Source organism: Callithrix jacchus, chromosome 22 (genome assembly GCF_049354715.1).
Source record: "Callithrix jacchus isolate 240 chromosome 22, calJac240_pri, whole genome shotgun sequence".
Lineage (NCBI taxonomy): Eukaryota > Metazoa > Chordata > Mammalia > Primates > Cebidae > Callithrix > Callithrix jacchus.
Genome location: NC_133523.1, coordinates 47,835,690 through 47,853,187, shown reverse-complemented (window position 1 = coordinate 47,853,187; position 17,498 = coordinate 47,835,690). Strand labels below are relative to the sequence as shown.

The following is a 17,498-nucleotide window of genomic DNA, read 5'->3' as shown; positions in this document are numbered from 1 at the left end:
TCTGTTGCCTAGGCTAGAGTGCAGTGGCACAATCTCAGCTCACTGCAGCCTCTGCCTCCCAGGTTCAAGTGATTCTCCTGTGTGGGTTCCCCCAGTAGCTGGGATTACAGGCATGTGCCACCATGCCTGGCTAATTTTTTGTTTGTTTGTTTGTTTTTGAGACAGAGTTTTGCTCTTGTTACCCAGGCTGGAGTGCAATGGCGCGATCTCGGCTCACCGCAACCTCCGCCTCCTGGGTTCAGGCAATTCTCCTGCCTCAGCCTCCCGAGTAGCTGGGATTACAGGCACGTGCCACCATGCCCAGCTAATTTTTGTATCTTCAGTAGAGACAGGGTTTCACCTTGTTTACCAGGATGGTCTTGATCTCTTGACCTTGTGATCCACCTGCCTCGGCCTCCCAAAGTGCTGGGATTACAGGCGTGAGCCACCAAGCCCGACCTAATTTTGTATTTTTTTTGAGATGGAGTCTCGCTCTGTTGCCCAGGCTGGGGTCCAGTGGCATGATCTCAGCTCACTGCAAACTCTGCCTTCTGGGTTCAAGCAATTCGGCCTCCTGAGTAGCTGGGATTACACACACCTGCCACCATGCCCACCTAAATTTTGTATTTTTAGTAGAGATGGTGTTTCACCATGTTGGCCAGGCTGGTCCTGAACTCCTGACCTTGTGATCCGCCCCCCTTGGCCTCCCAAAGTGCTGAGACTACAGGCATGAGCCACCATACCTGGCCTGAATTTTGTATTTTTAGTAGAGACAGGGTTTTGTCATGTTGGCCAGGGTGGTCTCAAACTCTTGACCTAAGGTGAACCACCTGCCTCAGCCTCCCAAAGTGTTGGGATTACGGGCGTGAGCCACCACACTCGGCCACAGTATCTTTCTTAAAACACAGCCCTCGCCGGGTGCGGTGGCTCATGCCTATAATCCCAGCACTTTGGGAGGCCGAGGCGGGTGGATCACGAGGTCAAGAGATCGAGACCATTCTGGTCAACAAGGTGAAACCCCGTCTCTACTAAAAATACAAAAATTAGCTGGGCATGGTGGTGCGTGCCTGTAATCCCAGCTACTAGGGAGGCTGAGGCAGGAGAATTGCCTGAACCCAGGAGATGTAGGTTGCAGTGAGGCGAGATCGCGCCATTGCACTCCAGCCTGGGTAACAAGAGTGAAACTCTGTCTCAAAAAAAAAAAAAAAAAAAAGCAGCCCTCAGTCCCCAAACCTCACATGAAGAATAATAGTTGTCAATGAGGTAATTTACCTAATGGTAGAGGCTTGTTTTTATTAAATGATCTCAAAGCTGCTTCTGAAAAAGAAAAAGGGGGAGAAATTTACATGTTTAAAAGAAACGCAAGATTTTATTGTCTTCATAATAAAAGAAAAGATGACACTCAGAACTGGATCACTTGGCCCTTTCTCTTCTTACCTGCTCCCAGTTGAAAATGCTTGCATCTTTTTTTTTTTTTTTTTTTTTTTTTTGAGACCGAGTCTTACTCAGTCACCCAGGCTGGAGTGCAATGGCACAATCTCAGCTCACTGTAACCTCCACCTCCCAGGTTCAGGCAATTCTCCTGCCTCAGCCTCCTGAGTAGGTAGGATTACGGGCACATGCCACCGCGCCCAGCTAATTTTTGTATTTTTAGTAGAGACGGGGTTTCAACATCTTGGCCAGGCTGGTCTTGAACTCCTGACCTCGCGATCCACCCGCCTCGGCCTCCTAAAGTGCTGGGATTACAGGCGTGAGCCACCGCGCCCGGCCGCTTGCATCTTTTAACAGCCAGCATTCTCTTAGATCTGCAGTGGGGCTCCACGCAGCCAAACCTTAGCGCAGTCTTTGTATTTTTAGCCTTTTTTCAGAAAATCGGCGTACGCTGCCCACTATAGCCACTCTGCTGTCTGTCGTAACACCGCTTTCCCTGGGCATAGAGAATCCCTGCCCTTCTCTTACTGTGCCACTTCGTGGGATTGGTGCTTGCCACACTTCTTACAGAAAGTCTGGTGGCTTTTGGGAACATTCACTGTGTTTGCATGGGCACTATTGGCCCGGAAAGAAAATCTGCATCTTTTTAAGAACCCAGCCCCTCGTAAGTGTACGACTCTCTGGGTTTTCTCCTGCTATTTTCCAATTTGTGACCTCTGGAGGCCAGCTAGACTTAAAAACCCTACCCTGTCCATTAAAGACAGGAAACATTACGCTAAGGAGTGATCTCTACCTGGAATAAAATGGCAATTTTTTTTTTTTTTGAGATGGAGTCTTGCTCCGTCATTAAGGCTGGAGTGCAGTTACACGATCTCAGCTCACTGTAGCCTCCGCCTCCCGGGTTCAAGTGATTCTCCTGCCTCAGCCTCCCGAGTAGCTGGGATTACAGGCATGCACCACCATGCCCAGCTAATTTTTGTATTTTTAGTAGAGACGGGGTTTCAACATCTTGGCCAGGCTGGTCTTGAACTCCTGACCTTGTGATCCACCCGCCTCGGCCTCCCAGAGTGCTGGGGTTACAGGCGTGAGCTACTGCGCCTGGCCCCTAAAACTGGCAATTTTTGAAGAAAAATATGGCTCACACCTTCCTGGGTTACAAGATTGTTGGGACCCCAAGCCTCAAAAGGGAAACATGGTATTATTTACACCATGAAATACTCTTCGACCTTAAGGAAATCCTATTCAAAAATACAAAAATTAGGGCTGGGCGAGGTGGCTCATGCCTGTAATCCCAGCACTTTGGGAGGCTGAGGTGGGTGGATCATGAGGTCAGGAGACTGAGATCATCCTGGGTAACATGGTGAAACCCCATCTCTGCTGAAAATTCTAAAAGTTAGCCGGGCATGTTGGCATGTGCCTGTAATCCCAGTTACTCAGGAGGCTGAGGCAGGAAAACTACTTGAACCCGGGAATCAGAGGTTGCAGTGAGCCGAGATTGTGCCACTGCACTCCAGCCTGGGTGACAGAGCAAGGCTCTGTCTCAAAACAAAAAACAGAAACAACGGCATCCCCCCCGCAAAATAAACAGGTTCTGGTGGCGCGTGCCTGTAATCCCAGCTACTTAGGACGCCGAGGCAGGAGAATTGCTTGAACCCAGGAATCAGAGGTTGCAGTGAGCCGAGATCGCGCCATTGCACTCCAGCCTGGGTAACAAGAGCGAAACTCCATCTCAAAAAATTAATAAATAAAAAATTAGCTAGGCATGGTACCACAGGCCTGTAATCCCAGCTACTTGGGAGGGGGAGACAGGAGAATTGCTTGAACCCAGGGGTGGAGGTCGCAGTGAGCCCAGATTGTGCCACTGCACTCCAGCCTGGGCAATAGAGCGAGACTCCGTCTCAAAACAAAACAAAAAATAGGTAGATAGTAAGGACCAGGACAGACATCAGAGTTTATGAAGATCTGGCATCTGTGTTCAGGACAGGCAGGCTCTCGCTAAGCCTTAATGCCACTTCTGAATTCCTGACATCCTGGAGAGGACTTCTGCTTTCCCCTAAGACACAGTGTGGACCGAGTTCCGCTCACCTCTGAGTTCATCCTTCACTCTCTCAGACAGATCCACCCGGTGCATCTTTTCAAAGACCTGGATGGTGGCCGTCTCCATCCAGTAGCTGGGGCAATGGCTGGTGAGGATTTCTGCCAGTTGCTTCCCATCAGCCTCGTCTACCTCTGTTTGGGGGATCTTCTGTAGCTCATTTCCCAGGGTGATGGTCCTGATCAGAGACTTGAACTGGCTCAACTCATCCTGGCTGAGCTGCTCCAGAAGAGCCTGCAGGTTGAAGTCCAGTGGCACAGAAGACACCATCTCGTCCCACTTGGGAGCTCCAGTGAGAATGAAGGGAGGACGTCAGCACCCCTGTCTCACAGCCAGTCCCCTCTGTGCCATGAACAAGCATACAGTCACCATCTACCCTGCTTCTTCAAGAATAAATTCCCAGCCTGGGCAACATAGTGAGACCCCCATTTCCACAAAAAATAAGTTCATGGTAGGAGGGGGTGGTGTGCAGCTGTAGTCCCGGCTACTCAGGAGGCTGAGGTGGGAGGATCGCTTGAACCTGGGAGGTTAAAACTGCAGTGAGCCTTGATTGTGCCACTGCACTCCCATCTGGGCAACAGAGCAGGACCTCATCTCTTTTTAATTTATTTTATTTTTGAGACAGAGTCTCACTTTCTCCCCCAGGCTGGAGTGCAATGGCATGATCTTGGCTCACTGCAACCTCTGCCTCCCAGGTTCAAGTGATTCTCCCGCCTTGGCCTCCCGAGTAGCTGGGATTACAGGTGTGCACCACCACACCTGGATACTTTTTTTTGTATTTTTAGGAGAGAGAAGGTTTTTCCATGTTGGCCAGGCTGGTCTTGAACTCCTGACCTCAGGTGATCCACCCACTTTGGGCTTCCAAAGTGCTGTGTTTACAGGAGTCAGCCACCATGCCTGGCCACTTAATTTTGTAGTTTTAGTAGAGATGGGGGTTTCACCAAGTTGGCCAGGTTGGTCTCGAACTCCTGACCTGAAGTTATCTGCCCACCTTGGCTTTCCAAACTGCTAGGATTACAGGCATGCGTTACCATGCCTGGCCTTTATAAATTAACAGATAACATAATTTCAAGTAAAAAAAAGACTAGCACAGTGAGTACACATGGCAGTGGTACTGGAAAAAAATGTAACACCTGATTCTTTATACAGATCGCATTACAAATAATGTTTTGTTTTGTTTTTTTAAGACAGTCTCACTGTCACTCAGGCTGGAGTGCAACAGCACAATGTCAGTTCACTGCAACCTCTGCGTCCCAGGTTCAAGCGATTCTCTTGCCTCAGCTTCTTGAGTAGCTGGGATTGCAGGTGTCAGCCACAATGCTTGGATGATTTCTGTATTTTTAGTAGGGATGGGGGTTTTTTTCTTTTCTTTTTTTTTTTTTTAGAGATGGAGTTTCGCTCTTGTTACCCAGGCTGGAGTGCAATGGTGCAATCATGGCTCACCGCAACCTCTGCCTCCTGGGTTCAGGCAATTCTCCTGCCTCAGCCTCCCGAGTAGCTGGGATTACAGGCATGCGCCACCGTGCCCAGCTGATTTTTTGTAGAGACGGGGTTTCATCATGTTGACCAAGATGGTCTCGATCTCTTGACCTCATGATCCACCCTCCTCGGCCTCCCAAAGTGCTGGGATTACAGGCGTGAGCCACCGCGCCTGGCCAGGATGGGTTTTTTAAATGTTGGCCAGGCTGGTCTCAAAATCCTGACCTCAAGTGATCTGCCCACCTCAGCCCACGTAAGGTGTTGGGGTCACAGGTGTGAGCCGCTGCGCCTGGCCAATACTGTTTATTACTTAACCACTCTTTTTGGCTCTGGCCACTCCCCAGGTGGGTTGGATTCACACAGAATAAGTGGAAAACAAGGAGCTAGTGAATGGAGTTTGCTTAAATGGAAGTAAAATGGCAAGTTTATAAGAGGCTTGAGGCCAGGTGAGATGGCTCATACCTGTAATCCCAGCGCTTTGGGAGGCTGAAGCAGGCAGATCACTTGGGGTCAGGAGTTCAAGACCAGCCTGGCCAACATGGTGAAACCCCATCTCTATTTAAAAAATATACAAAAGGTGGCCAAGTGGGTGGTGTGTGCCTGTAGTCACAGCTACTCGAGAGCCTTAAGCAGGAAAATCGCTTGAACTCAGGAGGCAGGGGTTGCAGTGAGACGAGATTGTGCCATTGCACTCCAGCCTGGGTGAGAGAGCTAGACTCCATCTAAAAAAAAAAGGAAAAAACATTGAGTTGAAGGTGAGTGAGTGGTGGAGCCTGGTCTCAGGACACAGGTGTCTGGCTTTTACTTTACTGAAGCTGACCAGGTGCCGTGGCTCACACTTGTAACACCAACACTTTGGGAAGCCAAGGTGGGAGGATTGCTTGCGCCAAGGAGTTTGAGACCAGCCTGGAGAGCATGGCAAAACCCTCTCTCTACCAAAAAATACAAAAATTCATGTGCTGGGCACGGTGGCATGCACCTGTAATCCCAGCTACTAAGGAGGCTGAAGTGGGAGGATCACCTGAGCCCAGGATTTAAGGCTGCAGTGAGCCACAATCACACCACTGCACCCCAGCCTGGTAAAAAAAAAATAACAGAAAAAAAAAAACACCGGGTGCGGTGGCTCACGCTTGTCATCCCAGCATTTTGGGAAGCTGTGGTGGGTCCAGCCCAGAAGTTCTAGACCAGCCTGTTAATGTAACAAAACTCTGTCTCTATTTCAAAAACAGCAGCAGGGCGGGGCATAGTGGCTCACGCTTATCATCCCAGCACTTTGGGAGGCCGAGGTGGAAGGATCATCTGAGGTCAGGAGTTTGAGACTAGCCTGGCCAACATGGTGAAACCCGCCCCCTACTAAAAATATGAAAATTAGCCACGTGTGGTGGCGGGCACCTGTAATCCCAGCTACTTGGGAGGCTGAGGCAGGACAATTGCTTGAACCTGGGGGGTGGAGGTTGCAGTGAGCTGAGACTGTGCCACTGCACTCCAGCCTGGGCAACAGAGCAAAACGCTGTCTCAAAACAAAAAAAAAATAGCAGTAGCAACAAAAACTTTACAAAGAGGGTACAACACCTCTCTCTCTTTTTTTTATAGCCAGGGCTCAGTGGCTCCTCCCTGTAATCCCAGCGCTTTGGGACGCTGAGGAGGGCAGATCACCTGAGGTCAGGAGTTCGAGACCAGCCTCCTGAGTAGCTGGGATTACAGGTACCTGCCGCCATGCCTGGCTAGGAACAACACCTCTTTATGTGATGCTGTCAATGACGTGAGAATGGCAGCTGGCACAGGCACCTGCATGAGACTCAGGTCTGGAAGCCGGACTAGAATGATGCTAACAGGCCCCATCACCTCAGTGAATGAAAGACAATAGTTCTGTTAAGAGGGGGACTCGTTAGACACAAAACCCTAGCACCGCCCGGGACTCCACACACAGCATCTGACCTGTTACGATTCTGGTTTTTTTTTGAGTTCTCTATAGCTCTCTATATACCCCAAATTCCTCAAGAGGACAGAAATAGAAGCACACAAACCCTCTTATGAGCCAACGTAAACTAGAGTCTCCAGATCTAAGCATCTGCTACTCTTTCCCAAGTCAGAGCCGCTGAATGTTTTTTTGTAAGACTGAGTTTCACCGGGCGTGGTGGCTCATGCCTGTAATCCCAGCACTTTGGGAGGCTGAGGGGGGTGGATCACCTGAGGTCAGGAGTTCGAGACCAGCCTGACCAATATGGTGAAACCCCATCTTTAAAAAAAAAAAAAGACTGAGTTTCACTGTCACCCAGGCTGGAATGCAATGGTGCCATCTCGGCTCACTGCAACCTCCGCCTCCTGGGTTCAAGCAATTTTCCTGCCTCAGCCTCCTGAGTAGCTGGGATTACAGGCATGCGCCACCACACCCCGCTAATTTTCTATTTTTAGTAGAGATGGGGTTTTCCCATGTTGGTCAGGCTGGTCTTGAACTCCCAACCTCAGGTGATCTACCCACCTTGGCCTCCCAAAGTGCTGAGATGTCCCAGCTACTCGGGAGGCTGAAGCAGGAGAATTGCTTGAACCCGCGAGGTGGAGGTTGCAGTGAGCCAAGATCGTACCACTGCACTCCAGCCTGGGTGACAGAGTAAGATTCGATCTCAAAATAATTAAATAAAAAAGTGCTAGGGCCGCGCATGGTGGCTCAAGCCTGTAATCCCAGCACTTTGGGAGGCTGAGGCAGGTGAATCACGAGGTCAAGAGATCAAGACCATCCTGGTCAACATGGTGAAATCCCGTCTCTACTAAAAATACAAAAAATTGGCTGGGCATGGTGGCGCGTGCCTGTAATCCCAGCTACTCGGGAGGCTGAGGCAGGAGAATTGCCTGAACCCAGGAGGCAGAGGTTGCGGTGAGCCGAGATCGCGCCATTGCACTCCAGCCTGGGTAACAAGAGCGAAACTCCGTCTCAAAAAAAAAAAAAAAAAAAAAAGTGCTAGGATGACAGACATGAGCCACCTTGCCCAAACCACTGAATTTCTAACAGATTAAAAGGTTTAGCCTGGGCGAGGTGGCTCCTCCCTGTAATTCCAGCACTTTGGGAGGCTGAGGCAGGCGGATCACCTGAGGTCAGGAGTTCGAGACCAGCCTGACCAACATAGAGAAACCCCATCTCAACTAAAAATACAAAATTAGCCGGCGTGGTGGTGCATGCCTGTAATCCCAGCTACTCAGAAGGCTGAGGCAGGAGAAGCCCTTGAACCCCAGGTTGCGGTGAGCTGAGATCATGCCATTGCATTCCAGCCTGGGTAACAAGAGCAAAACTATGTCTCAAATAAATAAATAAAACAAGCTTGGGCAGCATACTAAGACCCTACATACAGTGAGTCTCTACAAATAAGTAACATTATTACTTTTAGCCAGAACAGACATGGTAGCACACTCCCATGGTCCCAGATACTGCAGAGGATGAGGTGGGAGGATTGCTTGATTGAGCCTGGGAGGTCCAGGCTGCAGTGAGCCAAAACAGTGCCACAGCACTCCAGCCTGGGCAACAGAGTAAAACCCTCAGAAACGGGGGCGGGGGTGGGGGGCGGCGGGGAAGACAACGGTGAATCGAGCTTCCAGCAAGAGAAGCAAAGCTATTCAGGCTGGGTGCGATGGCTCACGCCTATAATCCCAGCACTTTGGGAGGCCAAGGCGGGTGGATCATGAGGTCAAGAGATCAAGACCATCCTGGTCAACAAGGTGAAACCCCGTCTCTACTAAAAATACAAAAAATTAGCTGGGCATGGTGGCGCGCGCCTGTAATCCCAGCTACTCAGGAGGCTGAGGCAGGAGAATTGCCTGAACCCAGGAGGCGGAGGTTGCGGTGAGCCGAGATCGCGCCATTGCACTCCAGCCTGGGTAACAAGAGCGAAACTCCATCTCAAAAAAAAAAAAAAAAAAAAAGAAAAAGAAAAAGAAAAAGAAAAGCTATTCAATGTTGGCCATGTGTGGTGGCTCTGCCTATAGTCCAGCTACTTAGGAGGCTGAGGCATGAAACTCCCTTGAACCTGGGAGGTGTTCAAGCTTGAATGTGATTGCACCACTGCACTCTAGCCCGGGTGACAAAGTGAGACTGTCTCAAAAAAAGGAGGAATTTTACCATAGAGACAACAGCTAACTGTGGAATGGAGAAACACAGAAATGAAGCCGCAGGGTTGCCCAGCAGCTACTCACCTCCCAAGGCCTGGCCCTACTCCCCGGCTCTGAGCGCCGGAGGCTGAGAAAGCGCTAATAAAAAGGTTTCTCTTTCTGCCCCACCTGTGATTGGTCCTCAGGGCCTGACCATTGCTGGGCACTTCCTGTACCCACCAGGAATCCTGGGAGGCGGGTGCTGACTCCTCACCTGAGCTTCCCCATCTACACCTGTGGTTCTCAACCTTGGCTGCCTGTTAAACTTACCTATCTGGGGCCTCATTTTAAAGTACAAACACCCAGAGATTCTGGTTGATTGGTCAGATTCGGGCCGCTCAGATACTGGAGTTCTTGAGTCCCAGATAATTACGATTGCTGATGGTCTGAGAATCACCGCTTAGAAGCCTCAGCTGCGACTGGCTCCCTTCTCCACCACACGAGGCATATTCTTAATAAAAATCCAACTGCATTTCCAGTTAAGTATCAATGACACGTCAACTATGGGACACATGAAAAGCACCAAATTCATCAGTTTTACACTGGCGGTATTAATTAATTAATTAATTAATTAATTAATTTTTGAGACAGAGTTTCACTCTTGTTGCCCAAGCTGGACTGCAATGGCACAATTTCAGCTCACTGCAATCTCCGCCTCTTGGGTTCAAATGATTCTCCTGCCTGAGCCTCCCCTGAGTATCTGGGATTACAGGCGCCTGCCACCACACCTCGCTAATTTTTGTATTTTCAGTAGAGACAGGGTTTCACCATCTTGGTCAGGCTGGTCTCAAACTCCTGACCTCATGATCCACCTACTTCGGCCTCCCAAAGTGCTGGGATTACAGGCTTGAGCCACCATGCCCAGACTAATTCTTTTTTTTAAATAAAGACAGGGCTACACCATGTTGGTCAGGCTGGTCTTGAACTCCCAACCTCAAGTGAGCTGCCTGCCTTGGCCTCCAAAATGTTTGGATTACAGGTGTGAGCCACCACGCCTGGCCTTTTTTTTTTTTTTAAGATGGAGTCTTGCTCTGTTGCCCAGGCTGGAGTACAATGGTGCAATCTTGGCTCACTGTAACCTCCACCTCCTGGGTTCAAGAGATTCTCCTGCCTCAGTCTCCCGAGTAGCTGGGACTCCAGGCGTGCACCACCATGCTTGGCTAATTTTTTGAATTTTTAAAGTAGAGATGGGGTTTGCCATGCTGGCCAGGCTGGTCTTGAACTCCTGACCTCAGGTGATCCCCCAGCCTCAGCCTCCCAAAGTGCTGGGATTACAGGCATGAGCCACTGTGCCTGGCCAGCAGTATTAATTTTGTAAACATGTAAATGAGACTAAAAATTTGGCCGGGCACAGTGGCTCACGCCTCTAATCCCAGCACTTTGGGAGGCTGAGGCTGGGGGATCACCTGAGGTCGGCAGTTCGAGACCAGCCTGACCAACATAGAGAAACCCCGTCTCTACTAACAATACAAGATAGCCGGGCATGGTGGCGCGTGCCTGTAATCTCAGCTACTCCGGAGGCTGAGGCAGGAGAATTGCTTGAACCCAGGAGGCAGAGGTGGTGGTGAGCAGAGATTGTGCCATTGCACTCCAGCCTGGGTAACAAGAGCGAAAAACTCCATCTCAAAAATAAATATATAAATAAATAAAATAAATGAATAAATAAAGGCTAAGCATTTGAGTTTTACAGCTTTTTTCTTTTCTTTCTTTTCTTTCTTTTTATTTTGAGATGGGGTCTTGCACTGTTACCTGTGCTGGAATGAAGTGGCACAATCTTGGCTCACTGCAACCTCTGCCTCCTGGGTTCAAGTGATTTTCCTGCCTCCACCTCCCAAGTAGCTGGGACTACAGACGCCCGCCAGCACACCCGGCTAGTTTTTTGTTTTTTTTGTATTTTTAGTAGAGATAGGGTTTCACTATGTTGGCCAAGCTGGTCTCAAACTCCTGACCTCTTGATGTGCCGGCATTGGACTCCCAGAGTGCTGGGATTACAGGCGTGAGCCACCGTGCCCAGCCTTTTTCATGCTTTAGAACCAACATATGTCTGTCTACATCTGTATTTCTTTTCTTTTTGTTGTTTCTTTTTGAGTCAGGGTCTCACTCTGTCGCCCTGGCTGGAGTGCAGTGGCACAATCATAGCTCACTGCAGGCTACAGGCATAATGCCCTCATGCCTGACTAGATTTGGATATTGTTTTGTAGAGATGGTGATCTCACGATGTTGCCCAGGCTGGTCTCAACCTCATGGGCTTAAGCGATCTTCCCGCCGCCATGGCCTCCCAGAGTGCTGGGATTTCAGCCATGAGCCACCATGCTTGACCCTCTATTGACTTACTGGGTCCTCTAAGCTTTCCTCCACAGCAGGGATTGCCAGGATCCTACCCACTTTTCACGTTCCTTGAGAAAATGAAGGGAAGAAATATTTAGAAAACCTGTCTGAGGTCTTGAAGATCACAAACAGCTGTGAGCTTCGGAAGCCCAGCTCTATTCTAGAAAGAGTCAGAAAGTGAGGGATGGAGGGAAGAGAAAGGATGAATGAAATCTGCCAGGCCGGGCGCGGTGGTTCACGCCTGTAATCCCAGCGCTTTGGGAGGCCGAGGAGGGTGGATCACAAGGTCAAGAGATTGAGACCATCCTGGCCAACATGATGAAACCCTGTCTCTACTAAAAATACAAAAAAATTAGCTGGGCATGGTGGTGTGTGCCTGTAATCCCAGCTACTTGGGAGGCTGAGGCAGGAGAATCGCTTGAATCCAGGAGGAGGAGGTTGTGGTGAGCCGAGATCTCGCCGCTGCACTCCAGCCTCTGACAGAGGGAGACTCCATCTCAAAAATAAATAAATAAATAAATAAATAAGGAAAGAAAATGTGCCAGGAGCAGTTTTTAGGCTGCACATTTCAATAAATTCTTTTCGTTCTTTTTCTTCTTCTCCTTCTTCTTCTTTTTTTTCTTTTAGCTGTGATAAGAACCCTTAACATGAGATGAGCCAGGTGCACTGGCTCAGGCCTGTAATCCCAGCACTTTGGGAGGCCGAGGTGGACGGTCGATCACGAGGTCAGGAGTTGGAGGCCAGCCTGGCCAACACAGTGAAACCCCGTCTCTACTAAAAATACAAAAATTATCTGGGCATGGTGGCACACACCTGTAGTCCCAGCTACTAGGGAGTCTGAGGCAGGAGAATCACTTGAACCCGGGAGGCGGAGGTTTCGGTGAGCTGAGATTGTGCCGCTGCATTCCAGCTGGGTGACAGAGCAAGCCTCCGTCTCAAAAAAAAAAAAAAAAAAAAAAAGGCAGAAACCTGAAAAGACACCTCAGGTTCTACAATCGCGACGTTATTTACAGGAGTAATTGGGGAAGTTGCCATGGCTGATCTCAGGCCTCTCTCATTTCCCTAACTTGGTGGCCTTTCCTTAGTTTCACAAGGGTAGTTTAGTTTTGGGGAAGGACTGTTGTCATTTAAATTATAAGCTAGGCCGGGTGAGGTGGCTCCTCATGCCTGTAATCCCAGCACTTTGGGAGGCTGAGGTGGGCGGATCACCTGAGGTCGGGAGTTCGAGACCAGCCTGGCTAATATGGTGAAACCCCATCTCTTAAAAAAAAAAAAGAAATTATAAACTAAATTTATCCCCAAAGTTAACTTGGCCGCATCCAAGAATGAGGGAAGACAGCCAGTCTGTGAGGCTAGATGGTCAGTGGCATCACATTTCTCTTAGGGTCCTAATTATGCAGGCAGCTTTCGTTTTACATAAGGAATACAAGTTTGGAACACTGGACAAGTCATCTCAAGTTTCCTTACAAAAGCAAGCCCTCGGTTGGGCACAGTGGCTCATCCCTATAATCCCAGTACTTTGGGAGGCTGAGGTGGGCAGATGAGGTGAGGTCAGGAGTTCGAGACCAGCTTGGTCAATAAGGTGAAACCACATCTCTACCAAAAACACAAAAATTGGCCGGCACGGTGGCTCATGTCTGTAATCCCAGCACTTTGGAAGGTGGAGGCAGGCAGATCACGAGGTCAGAAGTTTGAGACCATCTTGGCCAACATGGTGAACCCCGCCTCTACTAAAAATACAAAAATTAGCCGGGCACGGTGGTGTGCCCCTGTAATCGCAGCTACTCAGGAGGCTGAGGCAGGAGAATCGCTTGAACCCGGGAGGTGGAGGTTGCAGTGAGCTGAGATCATGCCACCGCACTCCAGCCTGGGTGACAGAGCGAGACTCCATCTCAAAAAAAAAAAAAAATTATTTTATTTCCAATGACATGGAAGAACACTGTGCTAAGTTAAATAAACCAGACACAAAACGGTGAATACTCTATGATCTCACTTATCCATTGAATCTAAAGTAGTCAAATTCATAGGAACAGAAAGTGGAATGGTGGTTGCCAGAGACTGGGTGGAGGGAATCATGGGGAAATGTTTTGCATAGAGTACCAAGTTTCAGTTATGCAGGTTGAATAAGTTCTAGAGATGTAATATACAGGAATGTGACTATAGTTAACAATATTGCATTGTATATTTGAAATTTGCTAAGAGAGTAGATCTTTTTTCCCCCTTAATGCCACTAATAAGCCAAGAGAGTAGATTTTTTTTCTTTTTGAGAGGGAGTCTTGCTCTGTCACCCAGGCTGGAGTGCAGTGGCACAATCTCAGTTCACGGCAGCCTCTGTCTCCTGCGTTCAAATGATTCTCCTGTCTCCTGAGTAGCTGGGATTACAGGCACGTGCCACCACGCCTGGCTAATTTTGTATTTTTTAGTCGAGACTGGGTTTCACCATGTTGGCCAGGCTGGTCTCGAACTGCTGACCTCAGATGATCTGCCTGCCTTGGCCTCCCGAAGGGCTGGGATTATAGGTGTGAACCACCGCGTCCGGCCGAGCACAGCCCTTTGATGCCAGCAGAGGGCGCTGGCGTCTGTGGTTAGACTCCGGCTGGCGTTCCCCTGACTCTGTTGAGGGACCTCTTCTGGTTGCACCAGGCCCATCATGGCCATGAGGACCACTGAGGCACTTGGTCCTCTGCAGTAGGCGTCCAGGCAGCTGAGCCTGGGTTAGAAGGACAGATGGTTACAGAAGGGGCAGCCAGGCAGCCCCACTAAAGGACCCTAAAGTGGAGGTTGTGTCTCTAGCCTACTGACACTGGCCCACACCCACGAGACAATTCTCACCGTTCTTTCCCGCTGTCATCATGGACGCCGTGGTGATATCACCAGGGAATTAATTCTACAGTGAAAGAAGACGGTGGTGAGAAACAGGGAGCAGCTCATGTGCTCCGTCTGAGTCCTGCCTGTTGCTTACTTTCTTCTTTTTTCGAGACAGAGTCTCCCTGTGTTGCCCAGGCTGGAGTGCAGTGGCTCCATCTCGGCTCACTGCAACCTCTACCTCCCAGGTTCAAGCCATTCTCCTGCCTGAGCCTCCCAAGTAGCTGGGATTACAAGTGCACACCACCATGCCTGGCTGAATTTTTCTTTTGGAGGCCGAGCCTTGCTCTGTCACCCAGGCTGGAGTGCAGTGGGGCAGTCTCAGCTCACTGCAGCTTCCTCCCTCTGGGTTCCAGCGATTCTTCTGCCTCAGCCTCCGGATTAGCTAGGACTACAGCCACGCTCAGCTAATTTTTGTATTTTTAGCAGAGACAGGGTTTCATCGTGTTGGCCAGGATGGTCTCGATCTACTGACCTTGTGATCCAGCCGCCTCGGCCTCCCAAAGTGCTGGGATTACAGGCGTGAGGCACTGCGCCAGGTCAAAGATTTTTTTTTTTTTAAGATTCAAATGCGGCCGGGCGCGGCTCACGCCTGTAATGCCAGCACTTTGGGAGGCCGAGGCGGGTGCATCATGAGGTCAAGAGATCGAGACCATCCTGGTCAACATGATGAAACCTCGTCTCTCCTAAAAATACAAAAATTAGCTGGGCATGGTGGCGGGTGCCTGTAATCCCAGCTACTCGGGAGGCAGAGGTTGCGGTGAGCCGAGATCGCGCCATTGCACTCCAGCCTGGGTAACAAGAGCGAAACTCCGTCTCAAAAAAAAAAAAAAAAAAAAAAAAAAAGATTCCAATGCGGTTCCGGCAGCGCAGCGCGGCTGCCCGGCCCACCCGGCCTCCCGGACCATCGCCAACCTCGAGCGCACCTGCTTCGCCATGAAGCCGGACGGCGTGCAGCGCCGCCTGGTGGACGAGCTCATCCAGCGCTTCGAGCAGAAGGGGTCCCGCCTCTCGCCATCCAGTGCTTCCGGCGTGTGAGCAACCCCTGAAGCAGCGCTACATTGACCGGAAAGGCGGCCCTTTCTTCCCTGGACTGATGACGTGCGTGAACTCGGTGGTGGCCATAGTCTGGGCTGAATGTGGTGCAGACAGCCCGAGCGATGCTTGGGGAGACCAATCCAGCCGATTCTAAGCCAGACGCCATTTTTGGGGACCTCTGCATTCGCGTGGGCAGGAACGTCATTCACGGCAGTGACTTAGTACAAAGTGCTACAAAAGACATCGGCCTGTGGTTCAGCCTGAAGAGCTGCTTGACTACAAGTCTTGTGCGCATGGCTGGGTCTGTGAACAGGAGGGGGACCCAGCAGCATCTCCTTCAGCAGGGCTTGGGGTGTCCCTGGACACAGCTCTTCATGCCACCGACTTAGAAGCAACAGGATTGACTGGGCGCGGTGGCTCAGGCCTGTAATCCCAGCGCTTTGGGAGGCTGAGGCGGGTCTGTGAATAGGAGGGGGACCCAGCAGCATCTCCTTCAGCAGGGCTTGGGGTGTCCCTGGACACAGTTCTTCATGCCACCGACTTAGAAGCAACAGGATTGACTGGGCGCGGTGGCTCAGGCCTGTAATCCCAGCGCTTTGGGAGGCCAAAGCGGGTGAATCACAAGGTCAGGAGTTCAAGACCAGCCTGGCTAACATGGTGAAACCCCATCTCTGATAAAAATACAAAAATTAGCCAGGCACGGTGGCGAGCACCTGTAATTCCAGCTACGTGGGAGGCTGAGGCAGGAGAATCACTTGAACCCAGAAAGTGGAGGTTGCAGTGAGCCGGGATGGTACCACTGTACTCCAGCCTGGGTGACAGAGCAAGTGAGACTCCGTCTCAAAAAAAAAAAAAATCAAAAAAACAAAAAGGGGGCCGGGCGCGGTGGCTCATGCCTGTAATCCCAGCACTTTGGGAGGCCGAGGCGGGTGGATCGCGAGGTCAAGAGATCGAGACCATCCTGGTCAACATGGTGAAACCCCGTCTCTACTAAAAATACAAAAAATTAGCTGGGCATGGTGGCGCGTGCCTGTAGTCCCAGCTACTCGGGAGGCTGAGGCAGGAGAATTGCCTGAACCCAGGAGGCGGAGGTTGCGGTGAGCCGAGATCACGCCATTGCACTCCAGCCTGGGAAATAAGAGCGAAACTCTGTCTCACAAAAAGAATAAAAAAGAAAACTGCTTGGCACAGAGTAAGTGCTCAATATATTTCAGAATGGGGGGTAAATTATTGAAAAAACAGCTCCACATTTCTCTTTTTAAAATAGAAGGAGGGGCTGGGCATGGAGGCTCATGGCTGTAATCCCAGCTACTTAGGAGACTGAGGCGGAGGTTGCGGTGAGCCGAGATCACACCATTGCACTCCAGCCTGGGCAACAAAAGCAAAACTCTCTCAAAACAAACAAACAAACAAACAAACAAACAGAAAACCAGTGAGGACAACCAGTGGTCCCTCTCATCGCCATCTTGGTTTTGGTGGGATTTCGCGGGCTTCTTTACTGCAAACTGTCTTATCAGCAAGGTCTTTATGACGTGTGTTTTGTGCTGACCCTTCCATCTCATCCTGTGACTTCAAATGCCCTTTTAAATTTTGTTTTGTTTCTACTGCAACCTCTGCCTCCCGAGCTCCAGCAATTCTCCTGTCTCAGCCTCCAGAGTAGCTGGGATCACAGGCATGTGCAGCCACGCCTGGCTAGTTTTTGTATTTTTAGTAGAGATGGGGTTTCACCATGTTGGCCAGACTGGTCTTGAACTCCTGACCTCGTGCTCCACCCACCTCCACCTCCCAAAGTGCTGGGATTACAGGTGTGAGCCTGGCTTCTTTTTTTTTTTATATGGAGTCTCCTTCATCACCCAGGCTGGAGTGCAGTGGTGTGAGCTCTGCTCACTGCAACATCTGCCTCCTGGGTTCAAGCCATTCTTCTGCCTCAGCCTCCCGAGTAACTGGAATTATAGTCATGTTTGATCACGCCAGGCTTTTTTTTTTTTGAGATGGAGTATCACTCTGTTGCCCAGGCTAGAGTGCTGGGGCAAAGTCTTGGCTCACTGCAACCTCCGCTTCCTGGGTTCAAGTGATTCTCCTGCTGCAGCTTCCATGTAGCTGGGATCACAGGCGTGAGCCACTATTCCCAGATAATTTTTGA

General features: G+C 50.1%; 1 protein-coding gene and 1 pseudogene across 2 annotated transcripts in view; one reads left to right on the top strand and one right to left on the bottom strand.

Annotated features, from left to right (window-relative positions):
• Nucleotides 1–17,498, bottom strand: part of NLRP2 (NLR family pyrin domain containing 2) — a 45,550-nt gene that overhangs the window by 25,673 nt on the left and 2,379 nt on the right. The window contains exons 2-4 of one of the 2 annotated variants that reach the window (XM_035285328.3): nucleotides 9,395–9,625; nucleotides 3,496–3,847; nucleotides 1,252–1,296 (exon numbers count right to left, since the gene is read on the bottom strand). In XM_035285328.3, coding sequence (XP_035141219.3) covers nucleotides 1,252–1,296; nucleotides 3,496–3,775 — 325 coding nt within the window. In that variant the 5' untranslated portion in view covers nucleotides 3,776–3,847; nucleotides 9,395–9,625. The remainder of the gene's footprint in view (nucleotides 1–1,251; nucleotides 1,297–3,495; nucleotides 3,848–9,394; nucleotides 9,626–17,498) is intronic. The other variant, XM_035285329.3, reaches the window with a different exon arrangement.
• On the top strand, nucleotides 12,778–16,118 carry LOC100386993 (nucleoside diphosphate kinase B pseudogene; annotated as a pseudogene).